The following is a 19348-nucleotide window of genomic DNA, read 5'->3' as shown; positions in this document are numbered from 1 at the left end:
CTTTCCTAGAGACTATCAATCAACCAGGCCTTAAATGGCGCCCTACGGAGAGTCTAAATTTCTAGAAATATCTGTTTAACTTCATATCGTCTTCCTCTCATGTGAAGCTAGCATGGTGGATACGGTGTCTTACGCTGGAGGCCGCGGTTTAAGAGAGTTTCCTTTTAGCTCTCAGATGTCTTCATGGGCAGGGCCAGATAGGACTCTAGTGGCAAGTTCTGAGGGCTCAGTGATACTTGGTCTCGGTTGTGTATTTTTGTTCTTTGAATTGAAAATCTGCAAACAACTGAACAGGTGTTAGACTTCTGGGTCTCAACCGTTGACACAGTTGCTCAAGCGAGGAGCAGAGCTGTTGGAGCCACAGACAAGAGGACTGAGGCAGAAGTTGTGCTTTCTCCAACTTTACTTTGAATCCCAGGGAAATATTTTCTAAATGGACAGTGGGAAGATGTGGTCTGATATGGAAAGATTATATTTTGCAGTTGAGATCAATTCAGAAAGTCAGGGATGCATGTCTCCAGGATGCTCTGAACCTGAGTCAACTCAGTCCACTCTAAGACCACTCCTGTACCTACCCTTTCCCTCAGATTCCACAGTCCTATGTCCCTTCCACTCCATATCCTATCACCAGATCCCTCCTCTGCACACTTCACCCCTGCCTGGCCAGATCTGTCCCATCCATCCTCTCACCAGAACCTGCCTTCTCCACCATGCCCTTCCTCTCAGCCTTTCACTTTCCTCTCCTTCCATTAATAGACCTGCCCAAGCACACTGAGAACTCTACCCTTCAAGGGGCCCAGTGGACAAAGAGGGAAGATAGGAGACTGCACTTGATAAAAGCTAAGCTCCATAGAACAACAAATAAGAATGGACTGATGATGCATCTGAGACAACTCATCTGTAAAATGGGCATTAAATAATATAATGGATATGACACTGCTTCAAAATCTGTAAAGTGTTGTCCGAACACAAAAGACTACGATTCTTATGAGGATGATGATAAGTTAAACTGGGATATGGAAGCCAATCAATAATTCTACCAATTAATTTTTAACTATTAAAGTGATACTAATTCACTTTAGAGGATATATATATATATATATATATATTACAAATAAAGATAGGAAAAAAATTCTCATGGTCTAATTAGAGAGTGTGGTTCCTTGGATTACAGTTCTTACTGAATACCTTATCCATCTCTGTGGGACCTGTTTATGTGGGAGGACTATTGTTCCTTTGGTGGTGAATTATGCTGTATGACTTTTTGCGGCCAGTTAAGGGTGAATGCAAATAGCACAGAGCCACCACTGAAGCTCTAAGAGCTCTTGTATGGTTCTGCCATCTTTCTTCCCCTTCTGTCATGAGACCAGCATATTTCAGTTATGAGCTTTTCCTTCATCTGGGTCCTGGAATAAAGAGCCCTGTGAAGGACATACAGTAACAGTGAGAGATAATCGTTTCTCTTGTGAGCCCCTGAGGTGTGAAGGTTGTTTGCTACTGCAGTATAATCTGTCCTCAGATACCTATATTGATGCACAGATTATTAACACTGTTAATCTTTAGTCTATTTTATTCAGTGATTACATCATATATATTTTTCTCTATAAAAATAGACTTGTAAATGAGCATATTATTTGGTGAAATGCTTTTCTCATCTGCAACAATTTCAGCATATAATCTTAGAAAATAAGGATTTAAAAGATAAGTATTTTTTCCTTAAAATACTCATAATACCAAAATCAATAATACTAAAATTAATAATTTCTTCATATCACCAAATATTAGTCATTATCAACATTTCTCCAACAGTATTTTATTCTTTATTTAAATCAGAGATTTAATTTTGCAGGAGACTTAGTTTGCAGTAGGTTGATACGTCTCTTAAATCTCTTTATCTTTAGGTTTGCCCTCTCCTTCTCTTTTTGCTCTTGTAAATATATTTGTTGAAGAAACGGAATCAGTTGTCCTGGGGAATTTCCCACAGTCTGGATTTTGCTGATTGTGTTTTTATGGTGTCACTTAGTATGTTCCTCTTTCCACTGTATTTCCAGTAAATGGTTTATTAAACCTAGAGACTTGGGCTAGGGATGTAGCTCAGTAGTAGAGTATTTGCCTTGCATGTGTGACGTCCTGGGTTTGATCCCCAGCACTGCAAAAACAAACAAACAAACAAACAAACAAATAAATCTAGGCTCAATTAGATTCAGTGATAGATTTTAAAAAAAACTCAATACACTATAAATATCTTCCACATCATTTATTATCCTATGATAATGTGTGTTTTTTTAAATGTTTATGGAGTTGTTGACTAGAGCAATGTATCATTAATTCATCTAGGCTGTTGTTGGACGTTTTGGTTGTTTCTGCTCTTGCTACTCTACACAGCTCACTGATAAACATCCTTGTGGCAGTCTACTTTCTGGCCTGATTCGCTTCCTTCTATTCCATTAGTTCCTGCGGATGGTGGATGCCTGCGCCAGCTTCCTCACAGAAGCCTTGAACCCAGAAAACTGTGTTGGAATCCTGAGGTTGGCAGACACACACTCTTTGGACAGTCTAAAGAAGCAAGTTCAGAATTACATCATTCAAAACTTTGTGCAGATTCTGAACTCCGAGGAATTCCTTGAACTTCCCGTGGACACTCTGTACCACATCTTGAAGAGTGACGACCTTTATGTGACTGAGGAAGCTCAGGTGTTTGAGACTGTGATGAGCTGGGTCCGCCACAAACAGTCAGAGCGACTCTGCTTGCTCCCCTGTGTTCTGGAGAATGTGCGCTTGCCACTTCTGGACCCGTGGTACTTTGTGGAGACGGTTGAAGCAGATCCTCTCATCAGGCAGTGCCCAGAAGTCTTCCCACTGCTCCAGGAAGCAAGGATGTACCACCTTTCTGGCAATGAGGTGAGTTGGAGATGAGAGATGCTATGTTTAACCAGATTAATTAGAAGATGCTATGCTGTTCAAAGTTTGAGTCAAGAAGTTCCAGAAGCCCTGAATGCCTGATCTGTAAAATGGGGATGATACTACATTTTCAGACAGTTACTGAGAAGATTGGGTGACAGAGGAAACCACCCAGCACCACACCTGATGCATTCTTGCTCTTCTCAATTGTGTGAGAGCAGGAGGTTGGTGAGGGGCAATGAACATAAAAAGGACCATGCTCTGTCCAGAGGCATGCCACTTTCCTAATTTGTCCACTCTGGTGAAATCTTGGATGGATTCTTAGGTTACTTTATCTTGGTTCAGACTTTCATCCTTTCCTTCTCAAATTTCTTGAAAGTTCCTCAGAACTCACCTCCCTGCTCTCAGTCTGGTATCACACTGATTCATTTCCACAGTAGGATTATCTAAAACTCAAGTGTGAGCCTCTTGCTCATTGGCTTACCTTCTTCACTGGATCCCTGTCATTTCTGGGGTGAAAACCACACTTCCTGCCTAACCCCCATCCAGCCTGGCTTCCTGGCATCATCTCCCACCTCCCTGTTCTGCTCTAGTCCTGATGTGTTGCTTGTTGTTCTCCAAAGTGGAAGTGTAGTCCAGTCTCTAGGCCAAGGCAGGTGATATCCGAATGCCTTTTTCTTTTTCTTCCTCTAGTTAACTTCCACTCCCACCTCAAAACTCAGTTCAAGCATGTTCTTCAGAGACCTATGTGTGTTCTTATAGCCTTTGGTGACTTCTTTAATTATAGCACTAGCTGTCACATGGTAAACCTTGAGTTCAGGATCTGTAAATTCCTCTAGATAGAGAGCTTGTTATAGTAGGAAATGTAATTTACTGGACTTTTCATCTCCAGATCTTAGAAGCGAGTCTCTGGTGCATAGTGAGTTAGTGGTCAATGTTTACTGAGTGCTTAGACAAATACCAGGATGTTGAATACACATAGCATCTGGATCTACCTGGGTCTCCTTAATAATTTCTGAAGAATTTTTTTTTATTCAAAACTTTATAAATGTGAGAGCAAGTGTATTAGAGAAGAACAAAACTGGCAGGAAGTAATGTTATAGGGACTTCTTGCTAATGATTTGTACACATGCAGACCTATATACATGTGTCACTATACAAGAGTTCTGAGATTAGCCACCAAGCCTTCTTTGTTAGGCCATTGGGAAAAACCTTAGCTCAGCAATCATTTGTCTGAGGCTCCTCTGGCTCTTCCCCCGACCCCACTGTGTGTCTTTTTCTAGCTCTCTGTCATTCTTAGATCCACTTTTTATTCATTCATTCTGCAAATGTTTACTTAAATATTTGGTAGAATTTACCAGAACCTGAAATTTTCTTTCTGAGATTTTTAAAATTACAAATAGCATAATTTTCCTAGATACAGTTCTATTCAGGTTATCCATTTCTTTTAGAATGAGCTTTGGTAGTTTGTCTTTCAAAGAATTGTTTCACTTCACGTAAGTTGCTGAATTTTTTAGCATACAATTATTCATAGTATTCTTTTATCACCCTGTTATTATTTATAGGATCTGTTGGGATAACTAATCTCTCATTCCAGATATTTAAACTTTGTATCCTATTTTTTTGTTTGTTTGCTTTTTTGTTCCCCTGAATAGTTTGGTTAGAGGTTTATCAATTTTATTGATTTTCTCAAATAGCTAACTTCTGGTTTTATTTTCACTATTGTTTTTCTATTTTTAAAAATTTATATATTTCTACAATGATCTTTACTATTTTCTTTCTTCTGCTTATTGTGGATTTAATTTACTCTTCTCCTAGTTTATTAAGGTAGGAGCTGAGAACACTGGTCTTGAGTTTTTTTCCCTTAATATTAGCATCAGTGCTGAAAATTTCCCCATAAGAACTACTTTTACTCAAACTGTATATTTTAAAATGTTGTGCTTTCATTTTTCACAGATAAATCCTGAACATCAACTTATGTTTTAGTCTATTTTGTGTTGTTATAAAAAATAACTGGAGGCTGGTAACTTAAAAATTAAAGAGGTTTATTTGGCTAATGGGACAGTCTCTGCCTCAGTAACTTTTTGGTCTGTCAGAGACATTGGGACAATTAGCAAAGGTGATAAGTGGACTATGGGAGAAGCCCAGATCACCACCCACATAGAACCTTTCCCATGGTGGATATGTGGGAACTTGACAGATAATTCACACTGGGTATCATACAACTGCAGAAAGGTTTCTCTTAGGTCAGTTTGAAGTACAGAGTCTTGGCTAACTATACTTCCAATATTCTATACGTTGAACATGCTAGTTACTTTTGCTTCTACCTGCTATTTTCTAAGACTCTAAAATGCAGGTAATAAAGGTTTTACTCTCATATACAAAGTCTCTATCCTGTTTTCTGCAAAAATTATTACAATTACACATCTTCACTGTTTTTTGTGTTTTCAAGGTCCAGAGGGTGGGGTGGGGTGGTGAGCAGATATGGGTTTTAATATTAACTGTACAATTTATTGACAGTGTAATTTCAGGCAAACTACTTTGCTACTCTAAGGCTCAATCTTAATCTGCAACACAAGAATGATAATATCTAACAAGAGACAGAACTGTTTTAAAAATTGAATAAAATAATAAATAAAATGTGTGTAGTACAGTGCTTAATACAGTGTCTAGTGTCTGATAAGTGTCCCACAAATGGAAGCTGGTGTTATTCTCACTCAATTCCTTTATGGTTGCTCTGTCTCCCACAATCAAGCATTTTCTTCTCTGGAACTCAAATCTCTTGTTTCACTGGTCTCAGTCTTTTGCTGCCTTATTTCTTCAAATCCTGAATAAGGCACTTTCTCATTTCCATTTTATATTCTGGACAACTGAATCAATCACAGATCTCCAAATTGGGTCTCATTGCCAGTTGGTCTCTTGAACTGTAATCTACGCACTGCTTGAATGATCTTGGGTTTATTCCTGATGGCAGTAGAGTGAATTTTGAGGTTACTCTTGTGAATACACTCATCTTAACCTTCATTTCCAACCTCCATCTCTTCTTCCCTAGAATCTTCTCCATCTTGTAGGCTGGTGGTAATGATAGAAATTTTAGAATCTTAAAAGCAAATGTTGATTTACATTTTGTTTAAAAGTAGTAGCTGGAACCTTCATTGGAAGAGTTTTTTTTGTTTGTTTGTTTGTTTTTTTAGGACAGAAAAAAGTTGCCTCTTCATTTAATTGCTTTCTAAGTTTCCAGGGACTAAGTTGGTCTATTACAAAGGTTTTTCTGACAAGTATGATATGGGAAGATGCAGGCATAGGCTCACTCTTGAGGACAGCTTTGTTGACCAATATGGTCATTTCTATTTGTCCTCAAGTATAACTCTGTGAACAATGAGCAGTTAGTCAGGTACAACTGTTCATTTTGGTTTGTTTGTTTGTAGTACTGACAATTGAACCCAGGCAAGTACTCTACCACTGAGCCATATCCCTAGCCCTATCTGTTCTGTTTTTAACAATATGAAGTTAAACTGGTTAGACCTGATCGTTGAGTGCAATTCATTGGAAAATATTTATGTAAGTCTACAACAAACTTTCACATCTCTGATTCAAATTGACATCTTTCAAGCCTTGGGGTTTAACATTTTACCAAATTTGCAATTTGATGTGCCAGCACTCAGCACTATTAAGTTACAAGCTTAGTTACAAGGCAATTCTCAATATCCAACCAATCACATCACCAAGATGATTGTATTAGTTATCAATCATTGAAAAACAAACTACCCCAAAACTCAACTGTTTAAAACAAAACAGACAGCTGGTGGAGCCCACTTGTAGAACACTTGCCTAGTGTGTACAAGGTTCTATATTCAACCCCCAGCACTGTAAAAAAAAAATAAAATTCAAACAGCAAACATTCTCAAGTCCTGGGTGGGGTTGGGCTGGGTATTTCTGATGCAAGATCCCTTACCAGGATGTAGTCAGGTTGCTGGGGCGACAGTAGTTTCAACGTTCAAGTGAAGTTGTAGGACACACTTTAAGCTAACTCACAGAGTTGTTGGTGGGCATCAGTTTTTTTACCGGCTATTGGCTGAAGGCCTTGGTTTCTTGCCATGTGGGAATCTCCATGTCAGCTGACTTTCCTCTGAGAATGAAAGAGCAACCAAAATGGAAGCTGTCTTGCCCCTTGAAGCCTGATGGACCATCATTGTTACTCTACTATTCATCATAGAGATCAATTCTGGAACAGTGTGATGAGAACTACATAAGGTGTGATTACTGGAAAGCAGGGATCACTGCGGCCATTGTGGAGGATGGTTACCACAATAATTTAGAATGGAAAAAATAATCCATGTAAGGGGCTGGGTTACCTAACTTGCCCATCCATCCATCCATCCATCCCCCCATTCACTCATTCACCCTATGCATATAGAAACCCATAAGCTCCAGTTGTTGGTGTTGAAACCCACAATTTTAGTTTACACTGATATTTGACATTCAGGAGCAAAGAATACCCTGTCAGCCCTGGGAGCCAGGAAGTAAGGCCATTGCCAGTCCAGGTCCCCATCAGCCTCCACTGCCCAGAAGGTTGTTGAGGCAGGAGAGTAAGCCTGGTGGATAAGACAGGAAGCTTCCAAGAGTAGGCTGAGGCCTGGTTGTCAGAACTGAAATAAGAGTCACAGAGGAACCAGTTCTGAAGGCTGATGCTGTCCTCTACACAAAACCCAACCACACCTAAATCTCCTCTGAAAGAGGACCAGATTGGTGCTGGATGTTGTGTCTCAGATGTAGGTAGGGGAAATTTAGGGACAGGAACTAGGGTTGGTAGCTGGAAGGAAAGTTGCAAAATGTCAAAGTTTGTCTTTGGTGCCAACTCATTGCTTAGATCCTGTCCTGCTGCTTTGGTGCCTTCAACTGACTCCAAGTTCCCTGGAGCATCCCTCCTGACCTTCCTACTTTCTACTGTTGATGCCCTCAGGCTCAGCCCATTGCTTAGGGTTTGTCCTGCTGCAAATTCTATGGCCATGGTCCAGTCTCAAGAATTTACTGGAGCTGGTTCTTTGGCACAGGAAAAAAAGGAAATAAAGACTCATGGAAAAGTCAAGGTTGGGTGTACTGTGGTCATTGAATTCACCCTGTAAGGACTCAGTCTTTGGTACTGTAACCAATTTGTAAACACCAATGAGGAAAATCAAAGTTCTGTAACTGTGTTAGATCAGCCTAACTTTGTAGGAAACAGTGGCTGCTTTGGCGGTGGGCAAGGGGGCACTGCCTCTCTGTCTCTCATCAGTACGCCCAAGGAACCTCCCCACTGAGCACTAAGGATGGGATGCAACCAGGAAGAGGCAGCTCTTCCTTTCTTAGTGATATCCATTGACATCTGCTATTGCTTCCACAGACAGGACAATCTGATGAGGGTTGTATATATGCCAGGTGCCCCACTCTACCTCATAACATCAAGAGTGTCCACAATGACCTAAAAACACAGAACCAGTAACAAGTATTTTACAGAGACTGTATCACTTCTCCAAAGTCACATGGCCACAGGTGATGGAAGCACAGTGTAGTTGACTTTCAAACCTCTGGTTTTACAACTGGGTTCAAATACTTGTAGTGTGGAGTTCCTTATTCAAGTCTCTTACTTGTGTAAGGACCAGTTCCCCAGCCTCCCTGGCTCTGCTTCTTTTTCCTCCTAAGTTTCTGCTCTATATGTCACTGTAAAGGACTTTCCTTCCAAAAGGAGGTTGGTGGAGAGCAAAATCTGAGATATTAAGAAATTGAAATCAGGGGAACTGAGAAATAGCCCAAAATGAAATTCAAGAATTTAAGGCTTCAGACAGGTAGGAAGCATGAGAGAGGGCAGTAAGTACATTTGATGGCAAATAGACCCTGTCTTCTTAAGACAAAATAAAAAAAAAACCCAATAGGTAGCATTTATTGAGTACACATTACACACCAGGCTCAAGATTAAGCACACTATATATCAAGCTACTTAATTCTCACAACAAACCCATAAGGTAGCTAACACTAAAATTTCCATTGTATAGATGACACAGAGGCACACTGAGGTGAAGTCACATGGTCATACATACAGATTTTGAATTGGGACCTGCTCCATATGGCTTCACAGCCTGAGCTGTGCTTCATCATGTTATCCTGCCTATATGTCCCCCCATTGATTTTCAGATCATTTCGGAGCGCACCAAGCCCAGGATGCACGAATTCCAATCTGAGGTGTTCATGATCATTGGTGGCTGTACAAAGGACGAACGGTTTGTGGCAGAGGTAACCTGCCTGGATCCCCTGAGGCGCAGTCGCCTGGAGGTGGCCAAGCTCCCATTGACTGAGCATGAGCTGGAGATTGAGAATAAGAAGTGGGTGGAGTTTGCATGCGTGACATTAAAAAATGAGGTCTACATCTCAGGTAAGCAGGAGCCATGTGGAGCCAAAGCAAGCCCATACTCCGCAATAGCATGCCACATTTTCCCAAGTGAGAGCCAGGGAACCATCCTATGAGAATGACTGTGAGTTGGCAATGATGTAACTCTGACTGGGTCAGGTCATGGAACCAGGAGCTCAGGTAGTCTTACCTGGAGAGTGCATTATTAATTAATAAACTCTAAAACGTGAGCAGCATTGTACGGGGATCTAGGGGAGCAGGCAGACAGGTCAAGTCCTTCTGGGAAAAGGAAGAAGTGATACCAGGGTTTATTCAGGGTCTGCTACAAGCTAGCATAGGACTCTGAACCAGGTGTGGGAATATAGTAAGGAATGAAAACCTCTGCTCTTCTCCCAAACCTGACCCCCTCCTAAGTTTATTAGGTCGTATTTTGAGAGACTTTGAAGTAATACGAAAAGCATACATTTTCTTGCTAAATTGTCAATTATTCACAATTACTTTATGGCTGTCTTCAATTAGACCTGAAGTTGCCATGTAAGTCAACACTATGTCTCCAGCCACTAGCATTATGCCTGACTTCAGAGTAAACAATCAATGTTTATTGGATGACATAGTCTCAACATTTTTTATTGCATAGTAGATGAATCTACTTTAATAACATTTAATCCCTTTTGCTCTCACATTGATTCTGTAAGGTAGATAGGATAAAACCGAGTCTCAGAGAGGTTCTAGAATAAAACTAGGGTCACACCCTGGTAGGTGTCAGGCAGGATCCCAACCCAGGTGCTGAGCCTGAGTCCCAGGCTCTCATCCTCACATCAAAAAACTCAACCCTTCTTGGGACCCTAGGGAAGAGTTGAGCATCCCTTCCCACCCTTGGAGGCTTTTCTGCAAATGAACTTGTTTGGGAAGAGCAGCTTCCCAAGTTGGTTTCTTCGAAAGTGAAGGGCAAGTCTGCCCTACTTTGAATACATTCATACCATCGATTAGGTTCTAGTTTTCTTTTATATTGTAGAAATATTTGTAATTGTTATAGAAAATTCAAACAATACAAAGAATAGAAAATAGGTAGTTTCTCTGTGCCATTATAATTCTATATTTTTTACAAAAGTAGTGATATTGTTTTGGGGTAAGTAGTGTTAGTGATGTAACAATCCTAAATCTCAGTGAATTAAGATGATAGAATGTGGGAGTGAGGGGAGGGGTCCATCTGCTTCCACTCAGACCCTCAGGGACCCAGCCTTCTTCCATCTTGTGATGCTTCCATTTCCCACATGGGGCCTTAATTTAGGGAAGACAGAGAAACCCAGTGGGTTGAGAAGTCACATGTCCTCATAAAAGCCTCTCAGCCTGGAAAGAGCACCTCGATTCTGCTCACATTCCATTGGCAAAGACTAGTTGTGTGCCCTTCTCTCCCAGCATACAAGTGTCCTGGGAAATGTCGTTTAGCCTTGTGTGGTGGGAGGGAGTGGGGAACAGGGTTGGTGGTCATAATCCATCTTTGCCATTTATACAGCACGTTATTCTACCACTGTCCTTTTCCTCTTGAATTTATTGTTCATTTTAAAATGATACCAGCAATACATGCAAGCATGCTTGTCTACACAGTTAAATCAACAGAAACGTGTACTTCCATTAGCAGTATAACCTGGGTATCGTTACATGTCGGCACAATGGATGTATTCATGTTAAGTGACATACTACATGTCAGCTACATGGTGAGAGCTCCATGAGACCTATCATTTTCACCAGTGCTCTTCCCTTCTTTGGTAGTGGGGATTGAACCCAGGGATGCTTTACCACTCAACTACATCCCCAGGCCTTTTTATTTTTTATTTAGAGATAGCATCTCACTAAGTAGCTGAGACTGGCCTCTACCTTGTGATCCTCCTGCTTCAGCCTCCTGAGTTGCTGGGATTACAGGAGTGTGCTACCAGGCCTGACACCACTACTCTTCTTTTTGCCAGCTGTAAAGCAGTCTATTGAATGAAAAAACCCATCATTTTTTACAACTTTCTTTTTAAAAATCTCCTTGGGGGAAAAAAAACAACCACTCCAGTAGGCATTCTTAAACACTTAAACTTTATATACTTGTGCTCCTCTTTGGAAAGTTCCTGGAAGCAGTCAGAAGGTCTGTGAATAGAGAAATTTGGTATATATATTGCTAATTGTCCCCCAGAAAGTTTGTATCAATTTGTTGTTCAATCAATGTTGGATGACAGTGCCCATTTTCAACATTCTTGCTAACAATTTTTATTATCAATCATTTACATTTTAAATAAACTAAATGTTTAAATTTATACTTTTGGAGCATTGGTGAGGTTTGACATATTTTTACATAGTTATTAGCTAATTGCATTTATTATAAAAAAATATCTGTTTATACTCTTGGGCTGTTCTATTGATTGTTGTCTTTTTCTTACTAATATTTGGGAGGTCTTATTATGTATCCTTTGCCTTTTGTGTTGCAAACAGATAATGGTTGTCTTTTTAACTTTGATTTATATTTATATAGTCATTTTCTTTCCTATATAATTCCGAGTTTCATGTCATGCTTAGAAATCTTCTTTCTGTCTGCCAGGACGGTGGAGCATGCCTATAATCCCAGCGATTTGGGAAGCTAAGACAGGAGGATTGTGAGTTTGAGGCCAGCTTCAGCAACTTAGCCAAATCCTAAGCAACTCAGCAAGATCATGTCTCTAAATAAAATATAAAACAGTGCTGGGGATGTAGCTCAGTGGTTAAGTTTCCCTGTACCAAAAAAAAAAAAAAAAAGAAATCTTCCCCCCCTCCCCAAGATTATTAAGATGGTTTCTTATATATTCCCCAATTACTTTTACAGCAGTTACATTTGACTTTTATTTTAAATGTAATGTGAAATCAGTATCTAACTTAATTTTTCTCCAAATGAATAGAAATTGTTCTAATAACATTTATTAAATAATTCTATATATTTTAGTCCTGTTTGTCTACTTTTGTGCTCATACTGTAGTGTTTTTATTTTAATAGCTTTTAAGCATATTTTAATATTTGCCGAGGAAAGCCTACTTCATTCTTTTTTTTTTTCAAATATTTCTTAGAAGTTTTTCCAGTGGTGGAGCACTTGCCTAGCATGTGCAAGAAGGCCCTGGCTTTCCTCCCCAGCACTGGAAAAACAACAACAACAACAGTTTTTGGAAAAGTATACTTTAAATTGGCCTTCAGGGAGCCAATCAGAGTGACTGTGCATTTGGAATGAGTGTGCAGCTCAGTGGTAGAGCACTTGCTTAGGATATAAGAGGCCCTGAAAAACAAACAAAAATACAAAAAAAAAAAAAAAGTCCCAAATTTACTTTTCTCAGTAAATTTTAAAATTATCCTGTAGAGTTCCCTTTAAAAAAAGTCCTTCAGGCACTGAGTATGCAGATCCCCTGAGGGAGGGTTGGTATCCCTGCAATAACATGTCTCCTCACCCACGCATACACTATGCTTTCCAGTTAGTCAGATTTTCTTTAAAATCCAGAAATAAAATCATAGAGCTTTTTTTTCCTGTTTTAAATAAAGATTGCATATATTCTCTGAAAGTTTATACTTACTTTATAATCTTTGACACTACCTAAATGGGATCAATATCGTACTGTTTTGAATAGAGACTTCTAAAAGCCAAAGAAAAAATGGTCAGAGTATAATGAGTAAGAAATTCAGAGAAAAGGAAGCTCAGCCTCCCTTAGAGTCAGGGAAAACCAAAGTGGGATAGCAGAAAGAGGAGCAGGGGGACTCTCCCCTGCCAGCTGTGGGTGGGACATGAGGAAAGGTCAACCAGCACAGCTTCCCAAAGATGCTTGGCGTGTGCTCATGCCTCTGACCTAGAAATCCCACTTTAGGGTTCCACCCTAGAGAAACACTTAAACCTGTGACCCAGAACATTGTCAGTGATATTTTTCTTTGCCCCACTAGTGCACATTCATAAGCCTGATAAAGATAGTCTTTTGCTTCAAGCAGTTGGTGGTGCTGCATGCTGGTGGAGAAATGGAAACATAAAGGTGTTTAAATGTTTTATTAAAGTCACCCCAAAAGGCAGCCCTCCTTTGTCTTGGTCTCTCTCACTAACTGCTGAATTATGTATTTTCTGTTTATCAAGAGAGTTGTCTTCAATATTGACCTATTCACTCTCAAATGAACTATTGTGAGAACCTCTTACTTTATAACAAAAATTAATTTTAGAAAAGGGCAAGTCCCACTTGTATTTTTACTAGATCAGAGCTATGAACCAAGAGAATTTTGTAAGATTTCTTGCTGATTTTTCCAAATTTGTGTCTTTGCTGTTTTGTTTAAACTTAGAACTTAAGCTGCCTTCTAATTTACCAGGTGGTCAAGGTCCTGCCATCTCTGCCTGGTCTCACTCCCTGCTCCTTGTGGGCAAAAACACAGAGTCCAGGCTCCCTCTGCCTCCCCACTCACCCAGAACTCCAGTGGCACTGATGTGGCACTGCACACCATGAGGCCATGGCTCCCCTCCCAGCCCCCCCACCCCCACCCCCCCCAGATCCCTGTATTTGCTTTGTCTCCCTGGAGTCTTACCATAGACCATATTCACCTTCAGGATTTCTCTTGTCTCCCCTTGGAGTGAGGCTGGCATGAGGATTTAGTGCTTTAGGAGTTCTAAAAAATGATGGGAGAAACTGCATTTCTGACTCATCTGGTGGTTTCTTAAATGTTTTGTTACTTCTTATAGGTGGCAAAGAAACACAGCACGATGTTTGGAAATACAATTCTTCAATCAACAAGTGGATTCAGATTGAATATTTAAACATCGGCCGCTGGAGGCATAAAATGGTGGTGTTGGGTGGCAAGGTCTATGTCATTGGAGGTTTTGATGGCTTACAGAGGATCAACAACGTGGAGACCTACGACCCCTTCCACAACTGCTGGTCGGAGGTATGGGAGATTATTTCTATGACTAACTCTATCTGTATTATTACTTCAGAGCTTAAAAAAAAAAGGCATGTACCTATGATGGTGGCCAGCATTTTGATTGCCTTGCTCCTATGGAGAACATTTTTGGTGGCTCTGAAAATTCCTTTCCCTAGGAGTCAGGGCTTCAGCATTGCTGATCAAGGCAAAGCAATAATGTCCTTCCAGGTGGGGAGGCTTTCTCTGGGCAGCCAGAGCCCTCTATGTGGAGGCTGTGGAGGGGAGGCTTACCCTGCCCTGCCCTGAGATGGTAGATCCCACGGTCACATGTCTGGCCCAGAGTCTTGTCCCCTCAGATGCGTTCCATGAGATTCATCTCCACACCAGGCATGCGGGCATCCGCACACTGCACTGTTTGTGAACCCAGAGTCATTTGGTCATGTTTAGAAGTCAGCCCTTATTTATTTCCCCATTAATGATGAACCATTTACATGCCCACATGTAAGACTCTCAATGTGACCTCAGGTGTATGTCATACCCAGGAAAAGTAAAGTGACTTCGCCTCCCATAGTTCCAGGTTATTCTCAAGTTCAAATTTTCTTTCTTCTCATCAGAGCATATTCCAGCTTTGGGAAGTATAAAACACAGTCACTCTAGGTACAAGCAAAGGTCCCCAGATCACCACAACATCCAACAAAGGCCTGTCATCCTGAGAATTGCTATATAGGGTGTCCTTAATATCTCTGGGGGTGTACCCAACATGTTCCCCAATCATCAAGTCCCATCACAAAGTTACTCCATGACTCAAAGGGGTTATGCAAATAGGTAATAGGCTCTTGAAATTCTTTTTAGTATCCTGGGATTTACAAGGTAGAAGTACAAGTCTGTCTTAATCCCCAAAGTTGCAATGTGCCCCCAAATGGCTGGTTAAACCCATATACTAGCTTTTCTTCCTGGCTATAAATACTAAAGACAATCAATGCTGTCACATAGTAGGTACTCAGATATTTTCTGAATGAACATGTAAATGAATATATATGTTTGAAAAATCATTTTCCTCCAACATTGGCTGACTTCATCTATATAACACTAATTTCTGCCTGTACCCTCTCCTTCCTTGAGAACTAGACTCGGGAAAACAGGTGGGAACATCCCAACACACAGCTTGCCCTAGCCTGCCTGTATGGAGGCTGGGAAATGCATGCTTTGATTCTCTCCACATCTTAAGGAGAGTCAAGGCCACGGGCCTTGTCAGTTCAAGAGAAGGATGCCCAGGTTTGCATCCCAGGGCATATGTCCTGTGAGTTCTTCCAGCAATTTAGACAGCATAGCTGACACCTTTTTTCTTGTGCCCCATGCCTCTGCAGGCTGCACCCCTCCTTGTCCATGTCAGTTCCTTCGCCGCCACCAGCCACAAGAAGAAGCTCTATGTGATTGGGGGAGGGCCTAACGGAAAACTGGCCACAGACAAAACTCAGTGTTATGACCCTTCCACCAATAAATGGACTTTAAAGGCAGCCATGCCTGTGGAGGCTAAGTGCATCAATGCAGTGAGTTTCCGGGACCGCATCTATGTTGTTGGTGAGTGAGTGACGGCTTTTTATTTATCTGAGGTCCCCCTTCATGCAGCTATGCCAGAGATCAGATATAATTCTCTTGAGAATTCCTGGATGAAGTGGGTGGAGCTGAAAAGGAAGAAAAGTTGGGGTTGGTTCAGGTCTTGGTGGATTTTCCTTTACAGTCCTAAAGGCAGATTAAAAACCGTTTAGGGGTAACAAAACAGATGGACACTGTGGTTCAGAGGAAGAGGCCTGAAGTCATTGCAGGAGGAAAGTTGTTTTGCAAACATTAGGAATGTATAGAAGTTGAAATGTGCATGGTATAATAAGTGCCCAACCAGTGGTGGCTATTATTACTTCCTAGTTTGTGTTCATGGAAATTTCTCTCTCGCTGCTTTTTAGGGGCTCTGAAAAGTTACATTTAGTTGAGAGAAAAGTCTAGCCAGCCAGACCACAGTTGGCATGTATTTGTTAAGGATGGTGGCTCCCAGTTAGAATAACCAGGGAGCTTTTGAAAAAAATATGGGTAACTGGTTCTTACCCCAGACCAATGAAATCAGAATTCAGGAGGGAAGGAGGTTGCTGGGGAACAGTAAAACTTTTTTTTTTTTTTTTTTTTAATCTCCGGGTGATTTTAATGAGCAGCCAGGGTAGAGAACTACTGATGAAGGAGATGCCAAGATGCCAGGAAATAAATAACTTCAGTGAATGAGAGCTAATCAGGGAAGGCATTTGGGAGCAAAACACTGGAACAGATTAAGGGGAAAACACTTTTCTCCCTTGCTTTAGATTTCCCCTGTGTTTGTGTTAGTTTTCTGACTGTTCCAAAAGTCTAATCTCAAGATGGTTACCTTGGGCTTGTGTCTCAGATCATGCTGAGTCTCTGAAGAGATGTCAACCCGGCTACTGCCAGGGATGGATGGTTTCTATCAACCAGTGCTCTACCGGATGCTTTATGTGCATCTTAGAACCACCATGGTCTTGGTGCCCATGGTAACAGAATAAAAAGTGCAGAGCTGGGATTATGGACCACGTCTTCCAAAGGCACCATGTTTCTTCCCAGGAGCAGTCTTATGGTACATTTTGATAGCCGCGTTAAGCCAGTTGTTCTTTAGAACCACGACTGCAGAATTGGAAGGACATTGTGAGTCATCTAGGTGGCAACTTGCTGCTCCTAGGATCCATCCTGGCTTTCTGGGAAAGGGCCATCAATCCACTGTTTCTCTTGGCAAGAAGGGAGTCCTGCCCTAACCGGAAGCAGAATTTTAGTGGCTAACGGGGTAGAAACCCAGAAAAATGGTAGGATGCTTCCCCTGTGTGTTCTTCCTCTCCAGGAGGGGCCATGAGAGCGCTGTACGCCTATAGCCCTCTGGAGGACAGCTGGTGCCTGGTGACGCAGCTCAGCCACGAGCGGGCCAGCTGCGGCATCGCGCCCTGCAACAACCGGCTCTACATCACCGGCGGGCGGGATGAGAAGAACGAGGTCATCGCCACCGTACTGTGCTGGGACCCCGAGGCTCAGAAACTGACGGAGGAGTGCGTCCTGCCCCGGGGGGTGTCGCACCACGGCAGCGTCACCATCAGGAAGTCCTACACCCACATCCGGAGGATCGTGCCCGGAGCTGTGTCTGTGTGACTGACAAGGGACCTTGGAGGGCGCCACCGGTAGCACTTAGTTCTACCTTGCGCCCTTCATCCGTGTCCACCCGCAGGCTCGGCTTGTGTTTAAGACCATGCATCTGGAGCGCACCCAGCTTGCTATGGGGCACCCAGCAAGTCACAACTTTGGAACACTTGAAAATGGCCAGGAATGTTTGCATGACCTACCTCAGGAGGAAGGCTGGAAGAAGAGTAATATTTAACATTTGCAACACTTCTACCCTATGCCAGGTCTTTTTCTATATTAACTCATTTAACCATGGGAATGACCGCCTGCTGGGATATTGTCACTCTAGTCTGAGAAAAAACTGAGTTTCAGAAAGGTCAAGTGGCTTGCCCCCAGGTACTCATTTAGCAAGTAGCTATGCCAGGAGTATAAACCCAAGTCTTTCCAGTTTAAAGCCAATGTCCTCCCCACCATGTGCCTAACTGAGAGGAGGAAAATCAAAACCCAAACCTGACTCAGGTCTTGTTCTGGCCAGTCTGTTAGAAGATTGACTCAGCAAGGCAGGGAAATAAAGGTGTTTCTTTTTCCTTTTTTTCTTTTAACTCCTGTCTTTAAACCTTATGAAATCCTTAGTGTTGGAGCCTTTGGGGGCTTTTGTCAAGAGTGTCTCATAGGCTGTCCCACTTGACAGGGGAGGCAGTTCTGGGAAGACCAGTTTGTATTGAAAGAGATAAAAAGTTTTGTGTTCTGTTCTCCTGGCATCAAAGCTTTTCTTTTTTATGGTCACTGGATGGCCCATTTTGGACTTAAACTGACATTGCCAGATGGAATTACCTTCACCACAGTCTGGTGCCTGGACTCTTAATGTCCAACAGTTGTACTGTAATGTAGAAAAGAGGTTTCCAGAGATTCAAACTATTGTTTTTTAAATATGTAAACATCTCAGCACTGCTGGCCACTGCAGGAATGTCAGATTCTTCTTGACAGTGTACTTTCTACTTTAAGACAGTGATCTGGACCCACTCACCTGAAGTTTTCAGGATCTTTTAAAACCTATCTTCTTGAGTTTTGAATAAACTTGGCTCAATTTTGATTCTAAGAACAGAGTCTGCCCTTCACTCTAAGAAAAGAACTTTCAAATGAGCTCATTGAAAATTCATTCTAATCCCCAAGATAGAGAAACAGGTTAAGAGATCCTGTTTCACACGCTGTAGTTAAAAACATAGCAACTGCATTACCCCAGGTACTTTATTTTCATTGTATGATTTCAGTTCTCTTTATAGAGTTTTAGTTCATGTCAGAAGGGGCATATTGTGCTTGTACTTCTCAGTGGTTTGGGAAGTCAGAGGTATTAGAGTTGATAGTGAACTTAATTTACAGAAAAAAAGTTAAGGTCTAGTCAAGTGTGGTGATCTAAGCCTGTAATCCCAGGGACTTGGGCAGCTGAGGCAGGAGGATCGCAACTTCCAGGTCAGCCTAGGCAACTTAGTGAGCCCCTGTTTCGAAATAAAATTAAAAGGGTAGGGATGTACTTAGTGGTAGAGTACCCCTGGATTCAATCCCCAGTTCCACAAAAGGAAAAAAAAAAGTCATGGTCAGAAGAACCTAATGTTGTAAACGTATATTTAAAACTTGGAAAATTATATATCTATGCCTAGCTTGTTGAAGATAAATATAAATACATGTTGGTGTGTAAAATGCTCTGCCTTAGGGTCAGGTGATCTATTCCCTGAGAGGAAAATTAAGACGGGTCAATGCACACATACTTATGGATATTGAGAACACACTGTCATGCACCACAAGCTCTAATGACCTTCACGAAGCTCTCAACTGCAACAATTTAATCTAGTTCAGTAATGTTATCTAGTTCAATGCATGTTTCTCAATCTTGGAACATCAAATCTCTACCCTAGAGACCTCAATAAATGGGTAAGTGGGCCACCAATCAGTATTCTAATTTTTCTTTTCTTCAAGTTAGCCAAAAATGAGATGCATACTTATGGG

At 41.3% G+C, this 19348-nt stretch overlaps 1 protein-coding gene across 1 annotated transcript in view; it reads left to right on the top strand.

Moving 5' to 3' along the window:
- Positions 1-17374, top strand: part of Klhl6 (kelch like family member 6) — a 57440-nt gene extending 40066 nt beyond the window's left edge. The window contains exons 3-7 of the mRNA XM_076867904.2: positions 2452-2901; positions 9073-9310; positions 14001-14203; positions 15547-15760; positions 17073-17374. Coding sequence (XP_076724019.2) covers positions 2452-2901; positions 9073-9310; positions 14001-14203; positions 15547-15760; positions 17073-17374 — 1407 coding nt within the window. The remainder of the gene's footprint in view (positions 1-2451; positions 2902-9072; positions 9311-14000; positions 14204-15546; positions 15761-17072) is intronic.
- Positions 17375-19348: the final 1974 nt, after the last annotated feature.

The sequence above is a fragment of the Callospermophilus lateralis genome, chromosome 10 (genome assembly GCF_048772815.1).
Source record: "Callospermophilus lateralis isolate mCalLat2 chromosome 10, mCalLat2.hap1, whole genome shotgun sequence".
Taxonomy (NCBI): domain Eukaryota; kingdom Metazoa; phylum Chordata; class Mammalia; order Rodentia; family Sciuridae; genus Callospermophilus; species Callospermophilus lateralis.
Note: the sequence above shows the minus strand (reverse complement) of the source record. Positions and strands in the feature narration are given on the sequence as shown.